This window comes from Clarias gariepinus, chromosome 16, assembly GCF_024256425.1.
Source record: "Clarias gariepinus isolate MV-2021 ecotype Netherlands chromosome 16, CGAR_prim_01v2, whole genome shotgun sequence".
In the NCBI taxonomy this organism is placed as follows: domain Eukaryota; kingdom Metazoa; phylum Chordata; class Actinopteri; order Siluriformes; family Clariidae; genus Clarias; species Clarias gariepinus.
In genome coordinates this window covers 15,192,259-15,214,473 of record NC_071115.1, presented here as the reverse complement: position 1 = coordinate 15,214,473, position 22,215 = coordinate 15,192,259, and the positions used below count along the sequence as shown (strand labels likewise).

Sequence of the window (22,215 nt, the reverse complement as noted above, 5' to 3'; positions counted from 1 at the left end):
CCAGGGACAAAATCTGTAATGGTTTGGTTTGTAAAATGTGTTGATTACAAAGCTCCAGAAAAGCAGGGAAAACAGTGTCATTTTAGTTTGGTAACATTAAGTGATTAGTTTATGGATTTAAAAAGGTGGACATGTAATGTAGCATCATAGTACTTCTTTTGACCAACATGAATAGATAAGAGAATTGCACTGCACTTAGTAAAAGATTTGTCTATTCATCTTTAAATCATTGTTTTGCCATCAAAATTGCTTATCAGATTAAATGAAATTAACTGTGATTCAATCTATGACACACCCCTCTCAGTCCTGTAGCTTCCTTTAGTTTTTACCAGCATCAGGATTTACTACAGAAGTTTCAAAGATTTTTAATAAAACCAGAGTCTCTGAATAATTATTTATTTCTCCTCCTAGTTCGATACACTGAAACACTTTGCTGGGTTTGCAGTCGGATCGTGGTCTGCCAGCGCACTAATCCTATACCAGTGCAATTAAAAAAAAAAAATCTAGCTTCACACTGAGGCCAGTTCTGCCTTTTCAATGAAACCAACTTAGTCCAAGGATATGGAACCAAGCTGATATAAAACACTGGAGCATTTAGCTTTGAACACATTTCCTTCTACTTCCCAGTTAAAGATAGCGGCCACTGATAAACAAATAAAATGTCAATCTACTCAAGGTTGAGAGCTGATTTGTTTACACCTGTTGTTCTAACCCCTACTGACATCGTCTTAATGTAAAGGTCACAGTAAAAAAAAAAAAAAAAAAACACACACAGGCCTTAATTGGTGATTACAACCTTTTATTGAAAAATATAGTTATGTTGCATTTTCAAAACAAGGCCATCCAAGCAAGAAATGTATGCATAAGAGGACTTGAAGTAATAAAGGCTAGCAAAATAGCAATAATAAACAGTGTTATCTTTTAGAAGACTGGATTTGAATTAAAATGCAGCTGGCACAGCAAATCTGGAACTATTTCCCCATATCTTAAATATTCAAAACATATTTCCAAAAAAAAAAAAAAAAAAAAAGGCAAGCATTTTGGAACTTCTGTGATTTTGCTCTTCTGTGGTTTAGGCAAATACACTCAAGCTAAGGATTTCTGTAAATGAAGTAGAAGGTTTTAGCCCCTTATTTGAATAATGTCACTTAAGGATGTAGACTGTAAAATCCCTTGTCTGATGATATACAAATTGCTAGTTTTATTTAGGATTACATGGCAGATTAAATTTGGCACTTAATTTTCTTTTCTACTTGAGGCTAAAGAAAACACTGCAGCAGTAAAGGCCTCGCATATTTACATTTTACAACATGATTTTTGCGAGCAAATAATAAAAGTAACAAAGTACAAGTTAGTGTACAAGTTGTCACTCACCCAGGTGCTTCAACAATTCAGTGGTGCTAAATGGAAACACACTACCTCCTATAACAAAAAAGAGTTAGACTTAATCACTGCGTTGTCTTCTGAACTGCTCTAATAATGCTACGAAGGAAAAACACGGTTGCGAGCGATCTCACAGACTGGTCCTGGCTAACAGAAGATACAGCATGCTTTATGCACTACTGTAACCAGCTAGCTGCAGAGCCGAATTGTTACTGTCACATGATGAGGAAGGAAGTGGTGAGATAAAGACACCACGCAGGCAGCCAGGATACAAAATCCTCTACAAACATGAATCCCTTCTGACATGAAGCTTCCCAGCTGTCACCACTACCAGTACAGAATTATGGACAGTTAGTGGAAGGAAAGGAGAAAGCAAAACATCTGCCACTGCACTTCCTTTCAGTTTCTGGTTTGTTATCTTTATCACAGAATGATTTCCAATCTTTCTCAGTCAGCTGCTCTAATGACAGTGTCTAACAGGATGTGTAACCAAAATCCTTCACACGCACTGCAATGTTGTAATTACCGTCAAAGATTTTACACTCATCCTCACACCAGGCAGCTACACAACAACATGTCCTGTGGGCATACCGGCACTGGCTTCATGCTACTTTGAACCTTCAGCAAAGAGTGTATATGTATATATATATTGTGTAGTGAAAGTATACTTGTGTCAGGAAATACCAATAGCCAGCACCTGTATAAAACACAACCAGAAACCTTATTGACAAATAACCAATGTTGGAGTGAGAAGATGGAAGTGATGAGGTTAAGGCATTAGACATTTCTTTACTTTTTTTTTTTTTTTCCCCACATCATCACTCACATATCCAGTGACAAAAAGTGGCAGCTGCCGGAGGCAGGCTGAGTGAACATGTCTGATAGTGGTGCTAGGGGTCCTCTGCTTTTGCTCAACTCCCTCACAGGCTCCAGAAGCAGTTCTAGACCGTCAGTTTCATTAACACAGTTGCTTACAAGTCTATATTCCCACACGTCTCATAGTCTCACACACGGATCTCATCATCCTCATCCTCCAAGAAGGAAGAGAAGGCTCCTTCCTCTACTGGGTGGTAGCTGTAGTTAGTGCTGTCCATGTCTACTTGATAGGGCTGGAAGGGTTGTTTGTCCTCTATGGCTTGGGAGCCAGAGCTGGAGACAGAGCAGCTGTCAGAGTGCTGCAGGTGTTTGCCTTGAAGCTCAGGAGTGCTAATGACTTCACTCTTAATTTCCAGATCTACTGAACTGGGGGCATGAAGAGTACGCTCTTGTTCTACCTCCAGATCCATCTCCTGGTCCTCCTCCTCTTCTCTTCTACTCGCCTCGTCTGATCTCATTCCTTCCTCCTCCTCCGGTTCTTCTTGGTGGCTCAGAAGAGGCGAAGCGCGTCCCTCACTGTTTTTGCCCTCCTCAAAACCCAGGTCATCATCTTCCTTATGCATGACTCCGAGAATGTCTCCTAGCATGGAAGGCCCCAGATCCACATGAAAGGACATAACTGACTCGGCATGCTTCATGCCTCCACCATTATAAGCTGGAGAAGGTCGCAATTCAGTCAATTCCCCGAAGGACCTTTCGTGGAGCTCCAGGTCTAGGCCATGAGCAGCTGCGCCATTGGAGGCCTGCTGCTTCATGGGGCTGGAGGCCAGGCTCTGTAACAACCTACCCCCTTCAGTATCCCCTGCCTCATCATTCAGAAAGGGCAGCGACAGGGCATTCTTCACATACGTTGGCGAGCCACCCGGGGGTAGTTGTGAGCCATCCTGTTGGTCCACACGGGTGACGGACTGAGAGCGTTTGCTGCTTCTGAAGGTTCTGGACAGTAGGCTCAGCTTGGGAGAGCGGGGATTAGACCTTGCATCTTGTGGAGGCTCCCCAGAACGGCTGCTGAGAAACGACGTGTCCCCAAAAGCATCGCCACCCCTACCCACATGCATGGTGTGACGGAAATCACCCAAAGGAGCACTAATCATTTCCGTGGTGAGGTCCATGCGAGACCGTCGCTTGGTCTGAGATGAGCTTGATACTAGTTGCTTTAAGATGGGCATCTTTGCAAATACAGACTTCCAATTATAAGATGAATCTGCGGAAGATAATTTGTATCTTGTACGGTTACGTCAGAGTTGAAGCAACATGCAGATTCCAGTGGTACACCGTGAGTTCCAGTAAACTGTGAAACCTGTAGAAACAAGAAACAAAAAAAAATTAGCTTCCAAGCAAAAAACAGATATACGGAATCTTAAAAGGGAGACAACACAAAAGCCCAATGCAATTAAGCTAAGTGCATTCCACTACTGCTGTTTCATTACACTCCCAGTCTAACAAAGTGTCAGTGGTAGAACAGTTCCAAGATGTCTTATCTGCAACACGGGCTTGAATACCATAAGAAACTCCAGAATGCAGCATAACTGCCCTGGCGTGAGTCAGGTAGACATTTCTTACTGCACAATCCTCAGAATTCACAGGTTGAACCGTTGGCTTTAGAAGACCAGAGAGATTAAGTCAATAATAAGATAAAATAAGAACACAGAACTGACAGATTCTTTTTGAAGAAGTTAGCCTGGCTAATCAGTGTGACCAAATGTACTTAGCATCTATGTAAAATATAAAGATACTATAAGCACTGTCAGTTAAAAACTCATGATAAATTGTGGCAACCATTTGATATCAATCCATAAAGTCCATCTACCTCATCAGCAAATATGTGTAGCAAATAAAGATGGGAATCACCAGTCACAACCCTATACAATCATCATGGTGCCGGTAATTATCACGATTTAATAAGTATCCAGATTTGATTTGATTACAATTTTCAAATTTGATACATTTTGATTTAGGACCTTAAACCATTAAATGATAAAAATGATAAAATGATAAAAAAAAAAAAAAAAGTCTGAACTTTTTACATCTAGGCTTTATTTACCAGATTCACAACTGAATTGAATGGAAATTAAATGTAGCCCATTCCCTATAGCATTGCTATATTATTATTATTATTGTTGTTGTTGTTGTTGTTGTTGTTGTTATTGTTATTATTATTATTATTATTATATTTTATTAGTTCTTACTGGCTCACACAAAGGCAGCATTTAAACAATACAAAATTACTTCAAATACATTTAAAATTAAATTTATTTAAACAAAAAGTTAAATTTTTACTGATCAGCGTGTATCCACCATAAATATTACTTCCAAACAAACGTTTATTACTCACTCCTACCACACAGGGTGTGCGACTAGTTTAAAGCAGGGTTCCTGGAATGGTTGGTGATAAGCAAATGTTTTTTTTTTTTTTTAACTTGTTCATAACTTAGAAACAAATGTTTAGGTTTAAGACAGTTTAAAATTTAAATTCAAGCCTAGTGAGAAAACGCAATAGTTTGACTGCGATTGAATACTTAACCAAAATCAATTCCAAAGCCACTCACATTCAAGGGTCAAAGATTTAAAATCCATCCAAGTTAGTGCAAAAGTAATGGGATTGTTTGCCGGCAAATTGTTGCTTGTGAACCTAAACGGCTTCAACTTTGAACACTGACAAACCATGCCTAAACAAACTAAATAAACAAACACAACAAGACACCATAAGTAAAAAATTTATTTAGAAGTTACTTCTATCGTAAGGAGCCGTTCAAACAACATGTAAAAATAAGGAATAAGAAAGCATTTTTCTGATTCTTTCCCAAGTGCCATGGCATCATGTCTGCCATTGCTAATCAGCTGTGAGCGGCGCACTGCATGACTTATTCCAGCAATTAAAATCTCTTGTACTAAGCTCTGGTACTAAAATCATTTGTTAAAAAATAAATAAATAAATAAAAAAAGTATGTGCTTGGGTGCTTATTAATGCGGTACACTTGTAGCATTCTAAAAAGTTAGGCGGTTTTATCTTGTGCACGGATAATGCTTGTGCTCTCAGACACTAAGCATGCAAAAGATGTGACACAAGACAATAAAATTGCTCAGCCACCTAGTCTAAGAAATGGCCAGAGACATGTCCACAGAATGCCATAAAAGTTGATTTAGACGCTGTCTACTGTTACACGGTAAGGAATGACCGTCACAGCGGCCAAACAAACACCGGCGGCAGGCCAAACTGAATTAATTTTTTTTTTATTGCACGCGCGCGCACATACCACCTGTATGATTATAAAGAAATGTCACATTTTACCACCTCAAATGCCCCCAAAGTCCGGAGCAGCTCTAAACGCAGGCATGTGTAGCTTCCAACAAGTGTGTTTAAAGGCTAATTACTGCTCGCTGGTGTAATAAGTGGGTTTGAGATTAATTTGTTTGCAGAATTTGGAGAGGGCCAATTGGGGGTTTTAAAACATGTGTAACATTTGATAATTTTATGCCATAAAAACGCATTTCAGTTGCACCACTCAGAAGCTTATGTACTTGGCACAGAATTGGTTATACTCGAGGCTGTTTGGTCATTGCTAATCAAGCAGAAAACCAGCCAGTTCAGGGGCCTCATGTATCAACGCTGCGTATGCATAAAAACTTTGCTTACGCCAGTTTTTACGCTCACAGTCGGATTTACTAACAGTGAAATTAACGTGAGAATGTTCTTCCACGCCAACTTCATGTCTGGCGTATGTGTATTTCATGTGTGCGTTTGTTTTATTTCCGTTGGCGACTCCTAGAGGCAATTATGTTAAATTGCACACTACAAAGTATCGCACCAACACGTGAAAAACTATTAATTTATAATTATAACCTCATACTCCAGTACACCTATCCTGAATGGCAACTACGCTAATTCTCTCCATCTTTTCTGTATTTTTCTACCCATCCCGAGGCATCTGGAGATTGTGCCAGCTTTAGTAGACAAAGGCCAACCCTGCGAGGTTTCTAAGGCATCTTGAGAAGGACCTCCTTCAGCTAGATTCTGCTTTATGATGGCTGGAGCTACCATCCTGCTTCTGTGCTTCCAGTGATCCAGACCCCATCTGCCCTCTGCACCTACTGCTGAACTGAATCTACACAACTTCTGTTATATTAAACTTTCACCTGCACAACACACATGATGTTATTTCTATCTGTTATCACCCAGATGAGGATGGGTTCCCTGTTGAGTCTGGTTCCTCTCAAGGTTTCTTCCTATTGCCATCTCAGGGAGTTTTTCCTTGCCACTGTCGCCGTCACCCTTGGCTTGCTCATCAGAGACATTTCATTCATTTTCATTCATCATTCATTCATCATTCATTTCATTATTATCTAGACACATTTTTCTCACACATACACACTTCCAAATATTTTCTTTTCTTTTCTAAAAAAAAAAAAAAAAATTTAATTTTTTTTGTTTTTTTGTGAAGCTGCTTTGAGACAATGACCATTGTTAAAAGTGCTATATAAATAAAATTGAATTGAATTGATAAAATGGGTTAATTGACAATATTTTTCTACCAATTATTTGATTTAGAACATATAAAAGCATTTGCAAATGTATATAACCCCTAGTCTATGGCAATAGAAGTGTTGGCCTTATTAGAGGACATTGTCAATGGCCGAATCCGAAGGAAACGCGTTTTTAGGGATCACGGTGATTTTCTGGCCCACGATGATGACTGGCTTATTAGCCGTTTCAGATTTCCAAGAGCTATCCTCTTGGAGCTCTGTGCTGAGTTGGGTCTGAATTTGGAAAGAGAGACAGCGAGGAGCCACGCATTACCCGTTCCCTTACAGGTGCTGACAACGCTTGGTTTCCTGGCAACTGGTTCTTTCCAAAGGGAACTGGCAGACCGCTCGGGGTTAAGCCAATCGTCTTTGAGCCGTGCAATGCCAGCTGTATGGGATGGGATCATCATATAAGGTTTCCATACCATGCAGTTGACCAGTCAAACATTAAAGTGCAATTTGCAGCGATCACCGGTTTTCCTAATGATTCCTAATGTAATCGGAGCGATCGACTGCACGCACATTGCTATAAAGGCGCCATCTGAAGACGAATTTGCATACGTGAATCGGAAACATTTCCAATTAATAAATGTGCAAATAATATGTGATGCTCAAATGCGCCTAACAAATATTGTGGCAAGGTGGCCTGGGTCAACCCATGATTCATTGATCCTCACAAACAGCATGGTTGGGATGAGGCTCCAAGGTGGCAGGGTGCGCGATGGGTGGCTTCTTGGTGACTGATGTATTTAAAGATGTTATTCCAGCTAAGTTTTTTTTTTTTTTTTATTAATTCCGGAGGACAAACTTGCAAATAACACAGTTTTCTCTGGTCTACCTCCGATAGAAGCACCTCCAATTCACATTCTGTGAAGTTTCTCTTCTTGCTTGTTTTTGCCATTGCTTTTTCGTTTGGTTTTGCCAAAGTGGAATCATTAACATATTTATACGGAGGAGGAGGCAGGGAGGGGTTTTGCGCTCGTGCACGTGCGCTCAATTTCACGTTAATTCGGATGTACAAAGAAAATATGCGTGGGATTCCGCGTATGCAGTGTTTCATACATCAGATTTTTTTTTACTGCGTACGCACATTTACAGCTTTGTCCGTACGCAATGTTTTAGTATGAATTCAACGCAAGTCTTTGTACTTGAGGCCCCTGATCACTTGCTAATTGACTCGCGCATCTCCATTATAAATGCAAACAAACTCAAAAACAAATGAATTAATACATAAATAAAAGGTATATACATTTCTGTATATTTGTTTGCATTTATAATATTTTTGTTTGCATTTATAAGCGAAATGGACCAGTCAGGGTTCCGTTGTGTAAAGGAACCTCCCAAACTTAGAAGATAACATTAGAAAACATGCAAAGTATTAGTGAGATCCAGGATAGGGGTCATTTAAATTCTTTTCAATTCATAAACCACTCAGACAAATATAAAATCCCAGACAGAGACTCATAAACCTGCAGACAGACTCACCAAATGCTACCTGCTCATGACAATGTTCACCATTTTGAACTCTTAAGACCTTTTCATTCATGGAGTGAAAAAAGTGCTTATTCCAATCAAAAAAGGAGAAAGCATGTAAACAGGCCAAGTTTAAAATGCAGAACTAACTGACGTTTAAAAGATTCATAGGAGAAACAATGCTTCCGGGGTATTGAGGCAACTTATTAACTTCCTATCAGTATAACACAGAGAGGCTATGGCAATGTGTTCTAGTTGAAGGCTTAACATTTAGTCACAGTAATGGTAATGCACCAAAAATCATGCTATTAAATATTATGAAGATTGTGTGACACATGCAAATCATAATGCCTACGGATACGACCAGAATTCTTATCCTGTCCGAATAGCAGTGCACACACACTGTGGCACTCATCTGAGCTCGTTCCATTCAGCCCTTTCAGATTTACAGAAAAGCAGCGTGATCAGCAGGCTGAGCAGGTTTCTCCAGCTGATGCTAATGAAATATTTATCAGTCTCCCATTTTCTAGAGAAACAATGACTGAGTGAAGTCATCTCTGGCAGTGCTTCCTCAGCCACTGAACCCGCGCTGTTTGTTCCTTCGTCTGTCAGCACCGCCTTCGCTTTCTGATGAGCTGCTTACCTGTGCGTGTTGCCACGGCAACACCGTGCAGCATGCAACACAATATGCTTCCTGTTGTTATGCTCGTGGCTTTTTTTTTTTTAAAGGCAAAGTCTATGAGCAGAGCAGTCAGTTGTGCCTAGCTCTACTCCTCAAGCCATGAGGTTATGATGCTACTGGACTTGTGTACTTAAATATCACAACTAAATTAAATATTGCTACAAACCGAATGATTGCTTATTTCATCCTTGAAGATACAGTAAGTCCGAACATTTAAATTACAAACTTTCGAAGATACGGACATGTGTTCGTGCGTGTGCAATCATGAAAGTTAGATCACATGTCCACCATACATTATCGTGTGTGCGCAGCGTCCAACATCTACAAGTGCAGTACGAACTCAGGATGTCCGGAAGCAAGTGTAAGAGCAGCGGCGATGAAGCTGGTGCTGCTAAGAAGCGCCAAGCAATAACGATGGAATAAAAACTATTGAAAAATGGAGCAGGTGAGAAGAGGACAGACATTGTTCTTTTAACATGAATCGTTCAACCATTGGCAGGATTCTAAAGAACACTGTACTATATAGCCAATTGTGCTAGTATCCTAGTACCTAGACAATGTTTGTTAGACTTACGACCAAGCTCTCAGGATGGAACTCATTTGTATGTACGGGACAAACTACTCAGACATAAGGGATGTGTTTATTTTAGAATAATTTCAATTAAAATTTTATTGAACCGAAGATTGATGTGTATATTGCTTTTAACAATTGGCATTGCAAAAAGCAGATTTACACAATCGAATGAAATTATGGAAGTTCGTATGAAATGTGGACGTATATAAATCTAAATGATTAGATAGATAGATGCATCCAACAATTTTCTATACATTTTTATAGATTATTATTAATAAAGTTAGGGATGGGAAGCACCAGGAAGCAGCAAAATACCTAGCTGTATATATATCAATGTTTTCCACACATAGAATATACTTGTCCAAGCACATTAAAGTGCCAATTAAATACATTTGGTCATCTTTTTTAAAAAAGTCTGTTTGTCTGCAATCTACAATCGATGAATTAGTAGCAGACATTTCGTTCATGTACTAGCAAAATAACCAGGTACAGGAGCTGTAGCGAGAGAGCAGTGTACTTAGAGGCTGTAATCACAGATGACGGCTGCCGTCAAAAGAATAAGAATGACGTACTGACACATGGCACATGGTCAATTACTGATTAAAAAATAATAACAATAATAACTTGAAAGTCCAGCCAGTGTGTGTCAATGGGAAAGGTTTTAGATATGACATTGTGCAAGTGTTTTTTTCTGATGTCATGTAGAACCAAAGTTACTATGTTTAATTGCATAAATATTTCTACTGCTGTAATATGGGAATGACATTGCAAAAATGCAGAACTTAAAATATGTAAATATTATTATTATTATTGTTATTATAAATCGGTCACAGAAACAACCAAGAAACCATAAAAACCATTGCCCGTCCCCCATTTATTTATTTACTTTTTTTTTTTTATTAAGACACTTTGTATAGTTGGTGACAATGAAATAAAATTCAGGTTATCATACTGCACAATCCTTTTTTTTAAAATTATTATTATAATTTTTTTTTAAAATTTTTTTTCCCCAATTTTCTCCCCAATATTAGTCGTAGCCAATTCCTCCCCATCGCTAGGGGGCTCCCACATTAAGACTACTACTACCACTCAGTCGGATGGGCGAAGACTATCCCGTGTTTCCTCCGAACCGCGTGACGTCAGCCGACCGCATCTTTAGCTTAGTTTGCTCACGCACCATTAGGGGCGGAGTAACACACTCGGAGGAAAGCGCTAGCCGCTCCTTCTGCGTGCGCGAGCTCACAGACGCCTCTGATTGGCTGTAGATCCGTCATTAATGTGGGAGCGCAAGTACCTCTTATCCCTCCCCCTGAGAGAGCTCGGCCAATCAGCTCTCTCTGTGCCTCCGGCTGTGAGAGGGAAACAGCATCACCCGTGGTTTGAACCAGCGATCTCCGGATAATGCTCTACTCGGAGGCATACTGCACAATCCTGACCCATCTCTCTCTCTCTCTCTCAGCATTGTAATTTGTTGTATTGCAGTAGACTATTTCTGTGCTGAAGGTAATGCAGGGCTACCACCGCAAGTACATTTCAGACCTGTGGGAACCAGTGTGTGTGTGTGTATATAAAAAGATTGCTACAATTTTAAACAAACTTAGCCAATAATTCGTTCTCGCCACACAATATGCTGTGCTGCCTGCCGATGTATGAACAGTTTAGAGCACGCCACCTGACATGAATTGCCACAAAAACAAATCGGTAACGATTTTTTTTATCCAATCTTATGGTTTCTGTTAATTATCTGTGTTTGAATGAATGCATGTAGTCTGCAAATCTTAACATTAAGACCAGAGACAATAAACCCTAGAAACTTGCTGTCTGCTAACATTTATATCCATAACAGCACTGAATTTATGCTCTGACTGCAATCATATCCACAAAATACGATGAATGAGCCTGATGTGCAAGTTTAAATTAACACAATCAGTCTTCCCAGTAAAGTCCTTTTTAAATGGGTAAATGAATATAAAGCACAGCAGTGAAGATGGGGGAAGCAACAAATATACGTAACTAGAGTATTTGTTTTAATAACAAATAACGCATACCAGACAAAGAATGGAAAGGTTATGTAGAGTATTACTACTGGGTGGCTGGAGCTTTAAAAAAACAAAACAAAAAAAAAAAAAAAAAAAAACAAGCAAGCAGGTCATGAAAGAGTGGAAGCCTTAATCCCCCCAGGAACTTTCCAAACCTTTACAGGAGTTAACGCCTCTCTTTACACTCCGTCTCTATCCTTCTCTCTCTCTCTCAATCACGCACACACAGACACACACAAACTTATTTGACTCTTGCTCCTTAAGTATCAAACCATTAGCATGATTTACTGGAAAGGCTAATAATCACAGCTAAATAGTGTTCATTCCAGAGCACTTTTTCATAGCTGCTCTATCAGCTTGGGGCAGTAGGGGCTTATTTATAGCTCTGTGTGAAAATGAGGGGAGCGTGTGGGGAGCATGAGAAGGCAGCGTGGGAAACCAAAGGCTTTGGATGTTGCCAGTGACTATCCAAATATCCCCTTCTGACATCCATGTCATAGCAGCAGCAGCACGATTTGGAGGCAACAGCTGGATTTCTTCGGGTCCTGAGCAGATTGAACACATCTTCCTCCCTCCCATCCATTTCACCTCTCCTACAGCCAAAATGACCCTATTCATACTAACCTCTGACCACGTAGAGCTAAGTAAGTCACTTTAACAACAAACACAGACGGCCCACTGAAAATGATGCAAATATCTACAAACATTACGAGACTAACTGCACGTCTTTTTATGACCACTGATGTCAGGGTTTAAAAAAAATAACAAACAAAAATAAATAAGTTACACCATGACCATGCTGGCCTACAGAAAGATCTCTATCTATAGTTGATCATTTTTAATGATGTGCTACATAGTTTGACCTTAATTACGAAGTGCTTGTGATTAGAATAGCACTCGCCAGCCAACTCGCCCATAATGCAAGAAACCAAAGTTCATAAGTGTGTTGCATTCTACCAGTGCACACAGGCTTGTGAATGCTATAAACATTTTAGCCGTCTCTACTCAATTTTACACGGTCCTGATAAATGGTGATGTTTATACTGCAGTTATACTGTATTACCACACATGAAGACCTTTATTTATTTTGCCTAGAACATCTGCAACTGAAAGTAAGCAGCAGTCTCCTGTTCTCCAAGGAAAACATGAGACGAAACAATCCAAAGATGTTTTAGATTCTTTGATATTAAATGAGAAATGTTCCTGATGTTGCATGTTCTTAACAGAACAACAGTTTAAACGTTACATTGGTAGGCCTACACTACAGCACACATGTGGATAAAGAGGACTCCACTATTACCTACAAGAAAAAGTTAAATAAGGTATGCAGACACACTTCAATTTAAACAGATTGCACATAACATGTTAACAGTAGCAAGGCCGGTTTGTCTGTGGCAAAAAACTACTTAATTATACAGCCAAAATTGCGTCATAAGAAGTGACATAATGGGAGATGGTCTGCAGTTGGCCTTAACTGCTCTGCTAGTTCTCTGATGTTGACACGTTGTGCTGCTGAGGGTCTAAGCCTGTGACAGAGATATGATCAACCGCATTTTTGCAGAAGATTCCGTCTGTAGACATTGACCTTGATGGCATGAGGCCACCTCTCGAAGTTTTCTAAACAGCACAACAGTGATATATCAGTGCAGATCTGCAAATGGCCAGACTATGCACAAGCAGAGAAAAACATTCACCCAAGGTGTAAATAAAGAATAAAATATTATTTTAAAAAAACGTTTTACAGCCAGACAGAAACTTATTGAGTGTCCATTGAAATCGATAACCAAAATTCTAAGGAATCCGAATTGTTTCTGAGACCACTTGACTTCAAAGCCTGGTTAATTTTGATCAGTGAGAACAAAACTGTTCAGTGATAGGGAACCATGACGAGTCTGCAGGGAAAGGTTGTCTTAAGAACGATACAGCGTACTCGGGTGTGGATGAAACTTTGATGATCTTTGACATAGATCTCTTGAGCTTTCTTGATCTCCTCCTCTCTTGTGTTTAAAGGTGGCGCACAAAACAAGTAGGTGCATACTGCCATCTGCTGTATCGGAGAGCGTCAATTCGCAAGTGTACTTGAGAACGGGCTGCAAAAACAATGTGAACACTGGCAAAAGGGGAGAGGTGCAATTGTTCTTGGGCACAGTACAAATCAATCGTGCCTAGTGTGAAAATGCCCTAAACAACCCAGGCAACAAAACAACCCTTCATTCAGCTGATTAGAAATATTGACAAATGCTGAACATGTCTTTGTTCTGCAACTGTGTAAAGAGCATTTAATGGGATTAGAGAGATAAAGATCAGCTTAAGAGTGCTTTGAGGCCATTCACTGGATAGAAGGTAGCGATGTCGATTCTCACAGTGCACAACAGGTCCATTAACCTGACCGTGCTGCCGATACCCAAATACCACAGAAGGAGTCATGCTCTTTGGGTTGTCTCACACCTCTCTTTCAGGAAGCCACCTTGTTTACTTATGTAGCTAAAACAGCTCAAATTCAGTTTTTGTAATAAATGTAATGCTGTCTGACTATACTAGTAGTTTTATGCTTGTATTTTTTTATGGGGAAAAATTTAATGTGTGTTTTTTTTTTAACCATTGTTATAAATCATAAGTAACCAAAATGTAATCATTATCTATGAAAATACAAGAGAGAGGGCAATGATGAAATGAGTTTTGGGCTTAATACAAGTACATGGCTGTGAATAACTCTAACCAGTACATAAACAGTGACTTAAAACATACAATAATGTGTTTTTAGGCAGAACAGTTTCACCAGCAAATTGCTTTGACTGTAAATTGTACTCAGTGAGGTTCAAAGAGCAACACAAGCCATAAAGACATAAAAGCATCTGTGAGTCAGTGACCACACAATCAGATTTGTGCGTGTCTGGCAGTTGGCAGACGATATGCAAAAATACCCCCCAAAATTTGTTTAGATAAGGCTGCACATGTGGATTTAAGTGGAAATTCTGGATAAGCAGCTCAGTATCTCCTCATTAGCAGCCTCAAACTGTGGACATGTTTGCAGATACACATTTTCATTTTCAATGCGAGGTTTGACTCCTGCAGGTTACAAATGACTAAGCTGATTGTGTTTAGATAAGGGTAGGCTGGGCCAGGGGAAGCAGAGTTAACCATGTTGTGAGAAGCAGAAGCCTTTTTAGCTTAGTCTGTGACAGCAGAATGAACTTGCAAAACTTGTTGAAAAAGATTATATGGATTTCTTTAAAGAACAGAAAAAAGGAGCTGACAAGCCCCAAACTCTTGCCACAGTCTACAAAAGAAAGACGCGTTTCTGAGCATGCACCTTACACTATGAGCTCGGTAGCTCAATAATATTGATGCTGTTCAAAACTAAAACCTTGCTAAGAATTCTTAAGCATTAAAAACCGAAGAGAAATTTAGAGAGAGATAGACTCAAGGGTACAGCTCTGGTGGAATCCATTACCAACAACAACAACAACAACAAAAAAAAATCTGAAAATTCTGGCCTACATCTTATTTGCCTCAACATGCTCATCAGTTTGCTTTTATTCTGCTGCTTCTAATGTACATGAACACACACCAGGTGTGAGAGCAAACCTTAATCTTGCCTACAGCAGGGAAATATCATGGGGAGGGGCTGTTCAAGCTCATGTTTGAAGCTGTAGTTTCCATGCCTGAACCCTCTGCACCAACCCCTTTGCGCTACGATGGCCCTACTGGGAGCAATGGAGTGTACATAGAAGATGTGATGAGGGTTCATTACGAGGGTGGTACAGATAAGAAAGGCAGACTGCATGTGAGCCAGTAGTACTCGCCCATGTTGGCGGAAATCCATGTCGCCACCCTTCCTGAGCACAAACTCCCATAAACACAACACTTTCAGCTTTACTGATCACAACTCTCGCAACAAACAGCTCCATGTGCATACGCAATAATGGTGCAAGTTTCCATCGCTGGAAAAAAGTGTGATTTTGTGAATACCACTGTTTGTGTGCGTGTGTGTAGTGATAATATGAAGCACATTTGTTTACGTTTTGTCAATCTCAATGATTAAGACTATATTCCTTTGAGGACAGATTCAGGGCAATCGCAGAGTTGTCGCACAAGTACAGACAACTCGATTTATTTTTTCTTAAAAATTTTACATTTTTATTACAAAATCTCAAAATAGTCTTGGCTTTGGCTTCTTATGCCACTTTAGTTATAGCTTAGTTGGTGAAGTTAACACAACCACCAAAAAGATAAAAAATGTTGCTCTGTGACTAAGCCTACATTCACATTACCAGCCTGAAGTGACTCAATTCAGATTTTTTCCCACATAAATGTGACAGATCTGATTTGTAGAACTATGTGAGCACACAGGCCTGATGTTTGTCATTTCGGATTTGAATCATTTTCGTATGTTTCTAGATCAGATACATATCCAATACGCAGTTATGCGACTTGAATGAGAACGAGCAGATAGGAATTTATACGACTTTTTGCCTGCGTGTGTGCGCGTGGGCACTCGCTGACATCATCAGTCAGCACCAAAAGCACTGGGATTTCATAGCAGTGCTATTAATAGCTGCTAAAACAGCTAATCCGGGGCATCTGGTGTTCTTCCTTTTACATCTCAACAAATACAACCGACTAACTGTTTGCTGTCCTCCAGAGCAAAATCCCAAGCGTTTCTTCTTTTGTTCATTTGCTAAAATCTGATCTATTATTGAAAATGAACGAGTGGTCTTACAGCTGTGATGTTTTTTACCCAGGTGAAATGAGCAAAGTAAGGTTTCAGAGGACAGCATGTCCATGCTAGAGTCAGTTAAAAGTCACTTGTAATTATGCATAATTTTTTTTTTTTAAATCACAATAGAACACTATGGCTTGTGGTCACATGTAAACGTAGCCTACACTTGTGGTGAAAACGTTTTATATGGTTACATTTTCTACTATACATTAAAAACTACCAAGGAAAACATATTTTGAACCTGCCAAATGCTAAATAATTCCAAGTTTACAACGGGAAATGAATTCTCACTTCAATCCCATAACGGTCTCACCACCTAGAGGTTAACAGTAATTTTGTCATTAATCCAAATCAGTCCAATGATTTTATTTTCTATTAGTTCAGTTAAACTTAGTGTGCAGTCATTAGCATTAGTCATTAGTGTGTAGTCATTTAAACTTAGTGTGCAGTCTGTCATGTCTGGCAGACGTCTCATCGTGGATGACAGCTCATCAGCTGAAACACAATCTCAGTAAAACCGAACTGCCGTCAAGAGAAATTTGTGATCTCCCTGGACAACAATCAGATCACTCCTTCAGTCACTGCCCACAATCTCGGGTTAACTCTGGACAATCAACTGTCATTTTCCCCACACATTGCTAACATTACTCGCTCTTGTCAATTTTCACTTTACAACATCAGAAGATTCTGCCCATTTCTTCATACACAGGACTCTCTGTTGTTTGTTCAGTCGCTTGTTATTTTAACACTGGACTATTGCAACTCACTTCTGGCAGGTCTGCCCCTGTCCAAAATTCGATCATTGCAGCTGATCCAGAATTGTTTTTAACCTTCCCAAGTTCTCCCACACCACCTCAATTCTCCAGTAACTATAAACTAACCTAAATAAGAAAAATTGTCATTTTAGTTTTGAATGGTAGTCAAATAAGGAATATATTATTACATCACAGTATAACAAAAAGTGACACGCTCTCACTATGATATAAAAGCTGATGATGACAGAAATACCTGTGCAAACACCGGCCGAACAGGATTTTTAATATTTTAAAAACTATGTGAACCACTCACCCCCAAAACATGCTTAAATTGTCCCCAATCTCTGGTATAATAACCTCCAATCTTCTGGAAGGCTTTTCACTACATTCTGGGGTGAGTCTCTGGGGATTTGTGTTTATTCAGCCAAAAGAGAAATAGTGAGGTCAGGCAATGATGTTGGATGATGAGGCCTGGGGTGCAGATGGCATTCCAGTTTATTCCCCCCAAAATAAAAATAAAAATAAAAATCATGAAGGGGTTGAGGTCACGGCTCTCAAGCAATGCTGGCCACATCACTCATACATTTAAAAACTTTGCTTTGTGCACAGGGGCACCGTGATGCTGGAACATGTTAGGGCCTTAGATTTCCAGTAAATGAGAATTCGTAATGCTATTCTGACAGCTGACATCTAAATATCAGTGTGATTTAATCTTTGTGGCAAAAGTTGATGTTCAGGTACACATACTTTTAACTATGTTCTGTATTTGTTTTCTTACTAGAAATGTCAAAGAATGGCACAGGCAGAAACTTTTAGTTTTGTTTAAGTTTTCTGACATGTTTGGCTGTTTTCCAGGATTAAACTGAACAAAAACTGAAATACACAGGTGTGATTTTAGGTGTGACAAAGTACCAGTTAGAATTAAAGAACTAAATGTGCATTCATTAACCACAACCACAGAAAGGGAACTAACCGACTTCTTTTCTGTTCATTCAGCAGCTTTATACCAGAGCATCAGCAAAATTGTGTTAGAATAATTATTTTAATATACAAATTAAGTAATTATTTACATGTAGAAATGTTGCATAGTTCTTTCTCACCCTTTAAAATAATAATAAAAAATAGCATAGTTGGCCGAACTTTGAGTGAATCATGATCTACCTATTACTGCTGAAACTATATGACTGTATGATACCATTTTATAAAGGTTTCCAAAAGATCTTTAAGTATTCCGATATCGCTGGATAGAACTTTAACCTTTTTAGTAACCAGGTGAGATATGTATGCTGATTCAGCATGTTGCAGGGGTGGGGTATGGAGGGAAAATAGCACTGCAGTGCACTTTCACTTGATTTTGCCACCACACACACACACACACACACACACACACACACACACACACACACACACACACACACACACACACACACACACACACACACACACACACACACACACACACACACACACACACACACACACACACACACACACACACACACACACACACACACACACACACAGCTGCCAAAATCCAACAGCACTCGGTCACTGTGATGAGTTTCAGTCAGCAGAACACAACCATCAATCAATACATAACCAAGCGCATCTGATCAGGCAGAAAGAGGAGCGTTTGGAGCTTTTAGTTATGGTTTAATTGTTGCAAGAGATGTATGGGGTGTTGATTGAATCTGCAATTGAGAAATGTTCATGAAATTACAACTCTTTTAGAAGCATGAATGACATGTTCTCTCCAGGTGTGAACACCCTCATGGCATCAATATATTGCAGATCCTTTCGGTGCTGTGGGTTGCAGGATGAGGCCTCCGTAGATCAGGGTTTCTTAGCGATATATGCTTCATTGGCTTTTGTGTGGAATCGGATTGCAAGGTCTGGCCATTGCTCCTCACAGGCATGGGTAAGCCTTGGGTGCCCTTGATCCTGTCACTAGTTTGCTGGTGTATAGTTAAGGATCAATGTTGATCAATTAACCTGGCAGCGGTGTTAATATTATGGCTGATCTGTGTAAACTGGTCTCTTTAAAGAAAGCCGTGCACCATTAATCAACATACGAAGCCACAACAGCATAAAACCTGTTAAGTTAAAAATAATAATAATTCTATGGTACCTCAGATTTACACAATAAAACACAAAGAATGTCTAAAAAAAAAAAATATGCTAGTCATTTAAAGTGAAATCCGATATACCAATTAAACAAAGATGGCTACTCTCAGGGTTAGCAGGGTTAGATAAGGATTGTGAATCAAAGGACTGGCAAAGTCTGGGACCTACACAGCAAAAATGTTATTTTGCTTAGCGAATACTTCATGTCTAACAAACCTTGTGATTCAGAGCTTAAGGGCATAAACTTAGTGAAACGGCTGTTGAGAAGAGGAACAAGAAGACGAAAACTTTATTTCTGTTTATGCTGCAAGTATGTGAAGTAAAATATTTGCATGTTACATACAGTTTATCCTCTGTTTGCTTACAAAAAGCATTCTTAGGTGCAACATCCTACTAAATATGCCATTCCGTGGGGATTCAGGATCAGTTCAGTGTTTATGCAATAGAAGAATCTCAAACCCTCTGGAAGGACAATATTTTATTAAATTTACCTTATTAACCATAAATAGATGAGTGTGCCTTACTTAAAATCCCCTAAGTTTTAGCAAAATTTAAAAAAGATTGACAAGCATAGTGACACTGTGTAGACAAAAAAGAAAAGAAAACAGCGAGATGCTGGGATTCTCTTCCTGTTGGTTTATTGGTAGGATGTAAGCCAAGAGCAGAGGTGAGTAAGCCATGTGTCTAGAAAGGAATCAAAGTTATCGACTGACTTACATAAGCACAGAGTTTCAGATTACTTCAGTGAATCGTTAATGTGGGGTGACTTATTGCCAAAAACGACTTGCCTTATCGGATCTGATTATTTCGTACATTCATTTACACAAATTTAGAGTTGGTGCAGTATCCAGCAGGGAACAGCAAGAAACCTCAGGCCTACAGTAACCTCTAATGCTAAAAGGGTTTCTAGACCTGATATGTGGAAAGTTCACCCGCTGAACTTCTCAAGGGGGTTTGTATGTTAAATTGATAGAAACTAAATTAGAATAAAGCCACTATAATAATACATGGTCTCTGAATACTGCTATACAAGATTTAAACATTATGTGAAGCCTAAGTTGAAGATATCCTAAAGTTGGGTGATTACTTGAAAACATGTGTTCTTAAAAAGAAAAAAAAAAGCCTGGTTAAGAGAAACACAGCGTATGGTGACCTACTTACAGATCGGTACACCACCCTCACATTCATGTCACTGACACCAATGTGACCGTAGTAATGTTAAGCAATCTCTTAATACATGGTGATGAAACAATGTCACCATTTACATCACTTCACTTTCAAAAATAAAGGGACTAGACTATATCCGTCCTTATCTTTAGTTATCTTCCATATGACAATGTAAATATCCTCACAAATGCATTAAAACTACATGATTTGTCATCTTCTGCCAAACACAAAAGGTGTAAAAGTACAACCACTGATTCACCTTTAAAGCGGTATGCACACACTAAAAAGATACAAAAGGAGCACCGCTGATGGCAACGTGGAACAGTACAGTTTGCTATGTTTACTTTTGAGATTAACAAAAGTACAATCCACTAGCAAAATGGGACCAGGTGGTTCCTGGTTGCTCTTTCGCTCTCTCCGAGTTTACTCATGACCTTGTAGCAGCCTGTTAATGATTTACATAAGAGAGGCTCAGAGACATAACTTATCCTGCTGAAATACTGTTAAGTGCTGTAAGGGGTTCCAATGAATTAAAGGATGGATCTAATCAAAAATCTAAATCCTTCTCCATTCTAGAAGTAAGGTATTTAGTACAATAGTGTAACAGAGGCTGAGGATATTCACAGAACATGAACAGAGTGATGAACATGAGCATGCTAGGTTTAACAACAACAACAAAAACAACAAAGCAGCACTAAAGAATGCATGGCATGAACAGATAGGAAGTGGAGGAAGAGCAATATGGTGTTCAAGAAAAAAAAAAACAGAAATAAAATTGAATAAAAGCCTGGACAAAGCAAGAGAAAGAGACAGGGCCAAGCTGATATTGAGAGACAAAGCAGGTAGGAGAAGCACGTTGTGTTGTAAATGTAACGTTACATGTTTGTGTGTGTGCGCGCGCGAGTGTTTCCTCGCATTCTGAGATCACTAATTAACACTCAACGGATTTTAACGGAAGTTTGAGGACCCAAACAGTCAACAGAGCTTGCCTGGTGCCATTTTATGCCTGGTGTTTACATTAATGTTGAATATATTAACCAACAGAAGATAAAATTCTTTTTAAAAAATCATTACTGTAAAAAACAACAACATAATAACCCGTAACGTACCTTTTATCAACACCCGACGCTTTGTACTTTCATCACCAGGTGTCTTCTTCTCTGTTTCCTCCTCGCGCTCTTCACACTCACCGCACTTTTCGCCCCCGTGAATTTAAACAAATATAAAGTGAACACCCGTGAAAAAAAAATAACCATATCACCACTCACTTTCGATAAGAATAAACAAGCTGTAGATAAACCGGAGTGAAGAAACGCATCCTTCCTGCTGCTCAACGAGTAAACGCACTGCTCAAGCTCGCGCAGCTCCGTCGTTCCTTTCTGTGGGGCACGCCTTCAGTGCGCATGCGCGGCAACCGAAGGACAATAGAGAATCTATTCACAGCGTGGCTCGTGGCATTGGCATTGGTTTTGGTACCCATTCATCGAGCATCATGTTTATTCGCATTTATGTCCATCCCAGAATGGCCCAAATTGCCTTTTCAGCTGAACACTAGCCACTTGTAGCTGGGAGACACAGTAAATCTAATCTGAGCTACACACATACACTGATCAGTCATAACATTATGACCATCTGACTAATATTCAGTAAGTCCCTCTTTTGGTACCAAAACAGTGAAGCACTGTGTGCTCTGATACCCTTCTATTGGAACCAGCATTAACTTTTTCCTCAATTATTACAAAAATACACCAGCTCTTCTATTGGATCAGACTACACAGGCCAGCCTTCACTCCCTGTGTGCATCAGTAGCTAAGCCTTGGCCACCCCGTGACCTTGTTGCCGGTTTACCGGTTTTCTTCCTTGGACCATTTTTGGTATGTCCTGTCCACTGTTGA

The 22,215-nt window shown here is 39.5% G+C and overlaps 1 protein-coding gene across 1 annotated transcript; it reads right to left on the bottom strand.

Moving 5' to 3' along the window:
• Positions 1–782: 782 nt before the first annotated feature.
• Positions 783–21,696, bottom strand: cdc42ep4a (CDC42 effector protein (Rho GTPase binding) 4a). Its single transcript, XM_053515416.1, has 2 exons — positions 21,430–21,696; positions 783–3,559 (listed from the first exon to the last, which is right to left on the bottom strand). The coding sequence occupies exon 2, from the start codon at positions 3,426–3,428 to the stop codon at positions 2,388–2,390; it is 1,041 nt and encodes a 346-aa protein (XP_053371391.1). The 5' UTR covers positions 3,429–3,559; positions 21,430–21,696; the 3' UTR covers positions 783–2,387.
• Between the last annotated feature and the right edge of the window lie 519 nt (positions 21,697–22,215).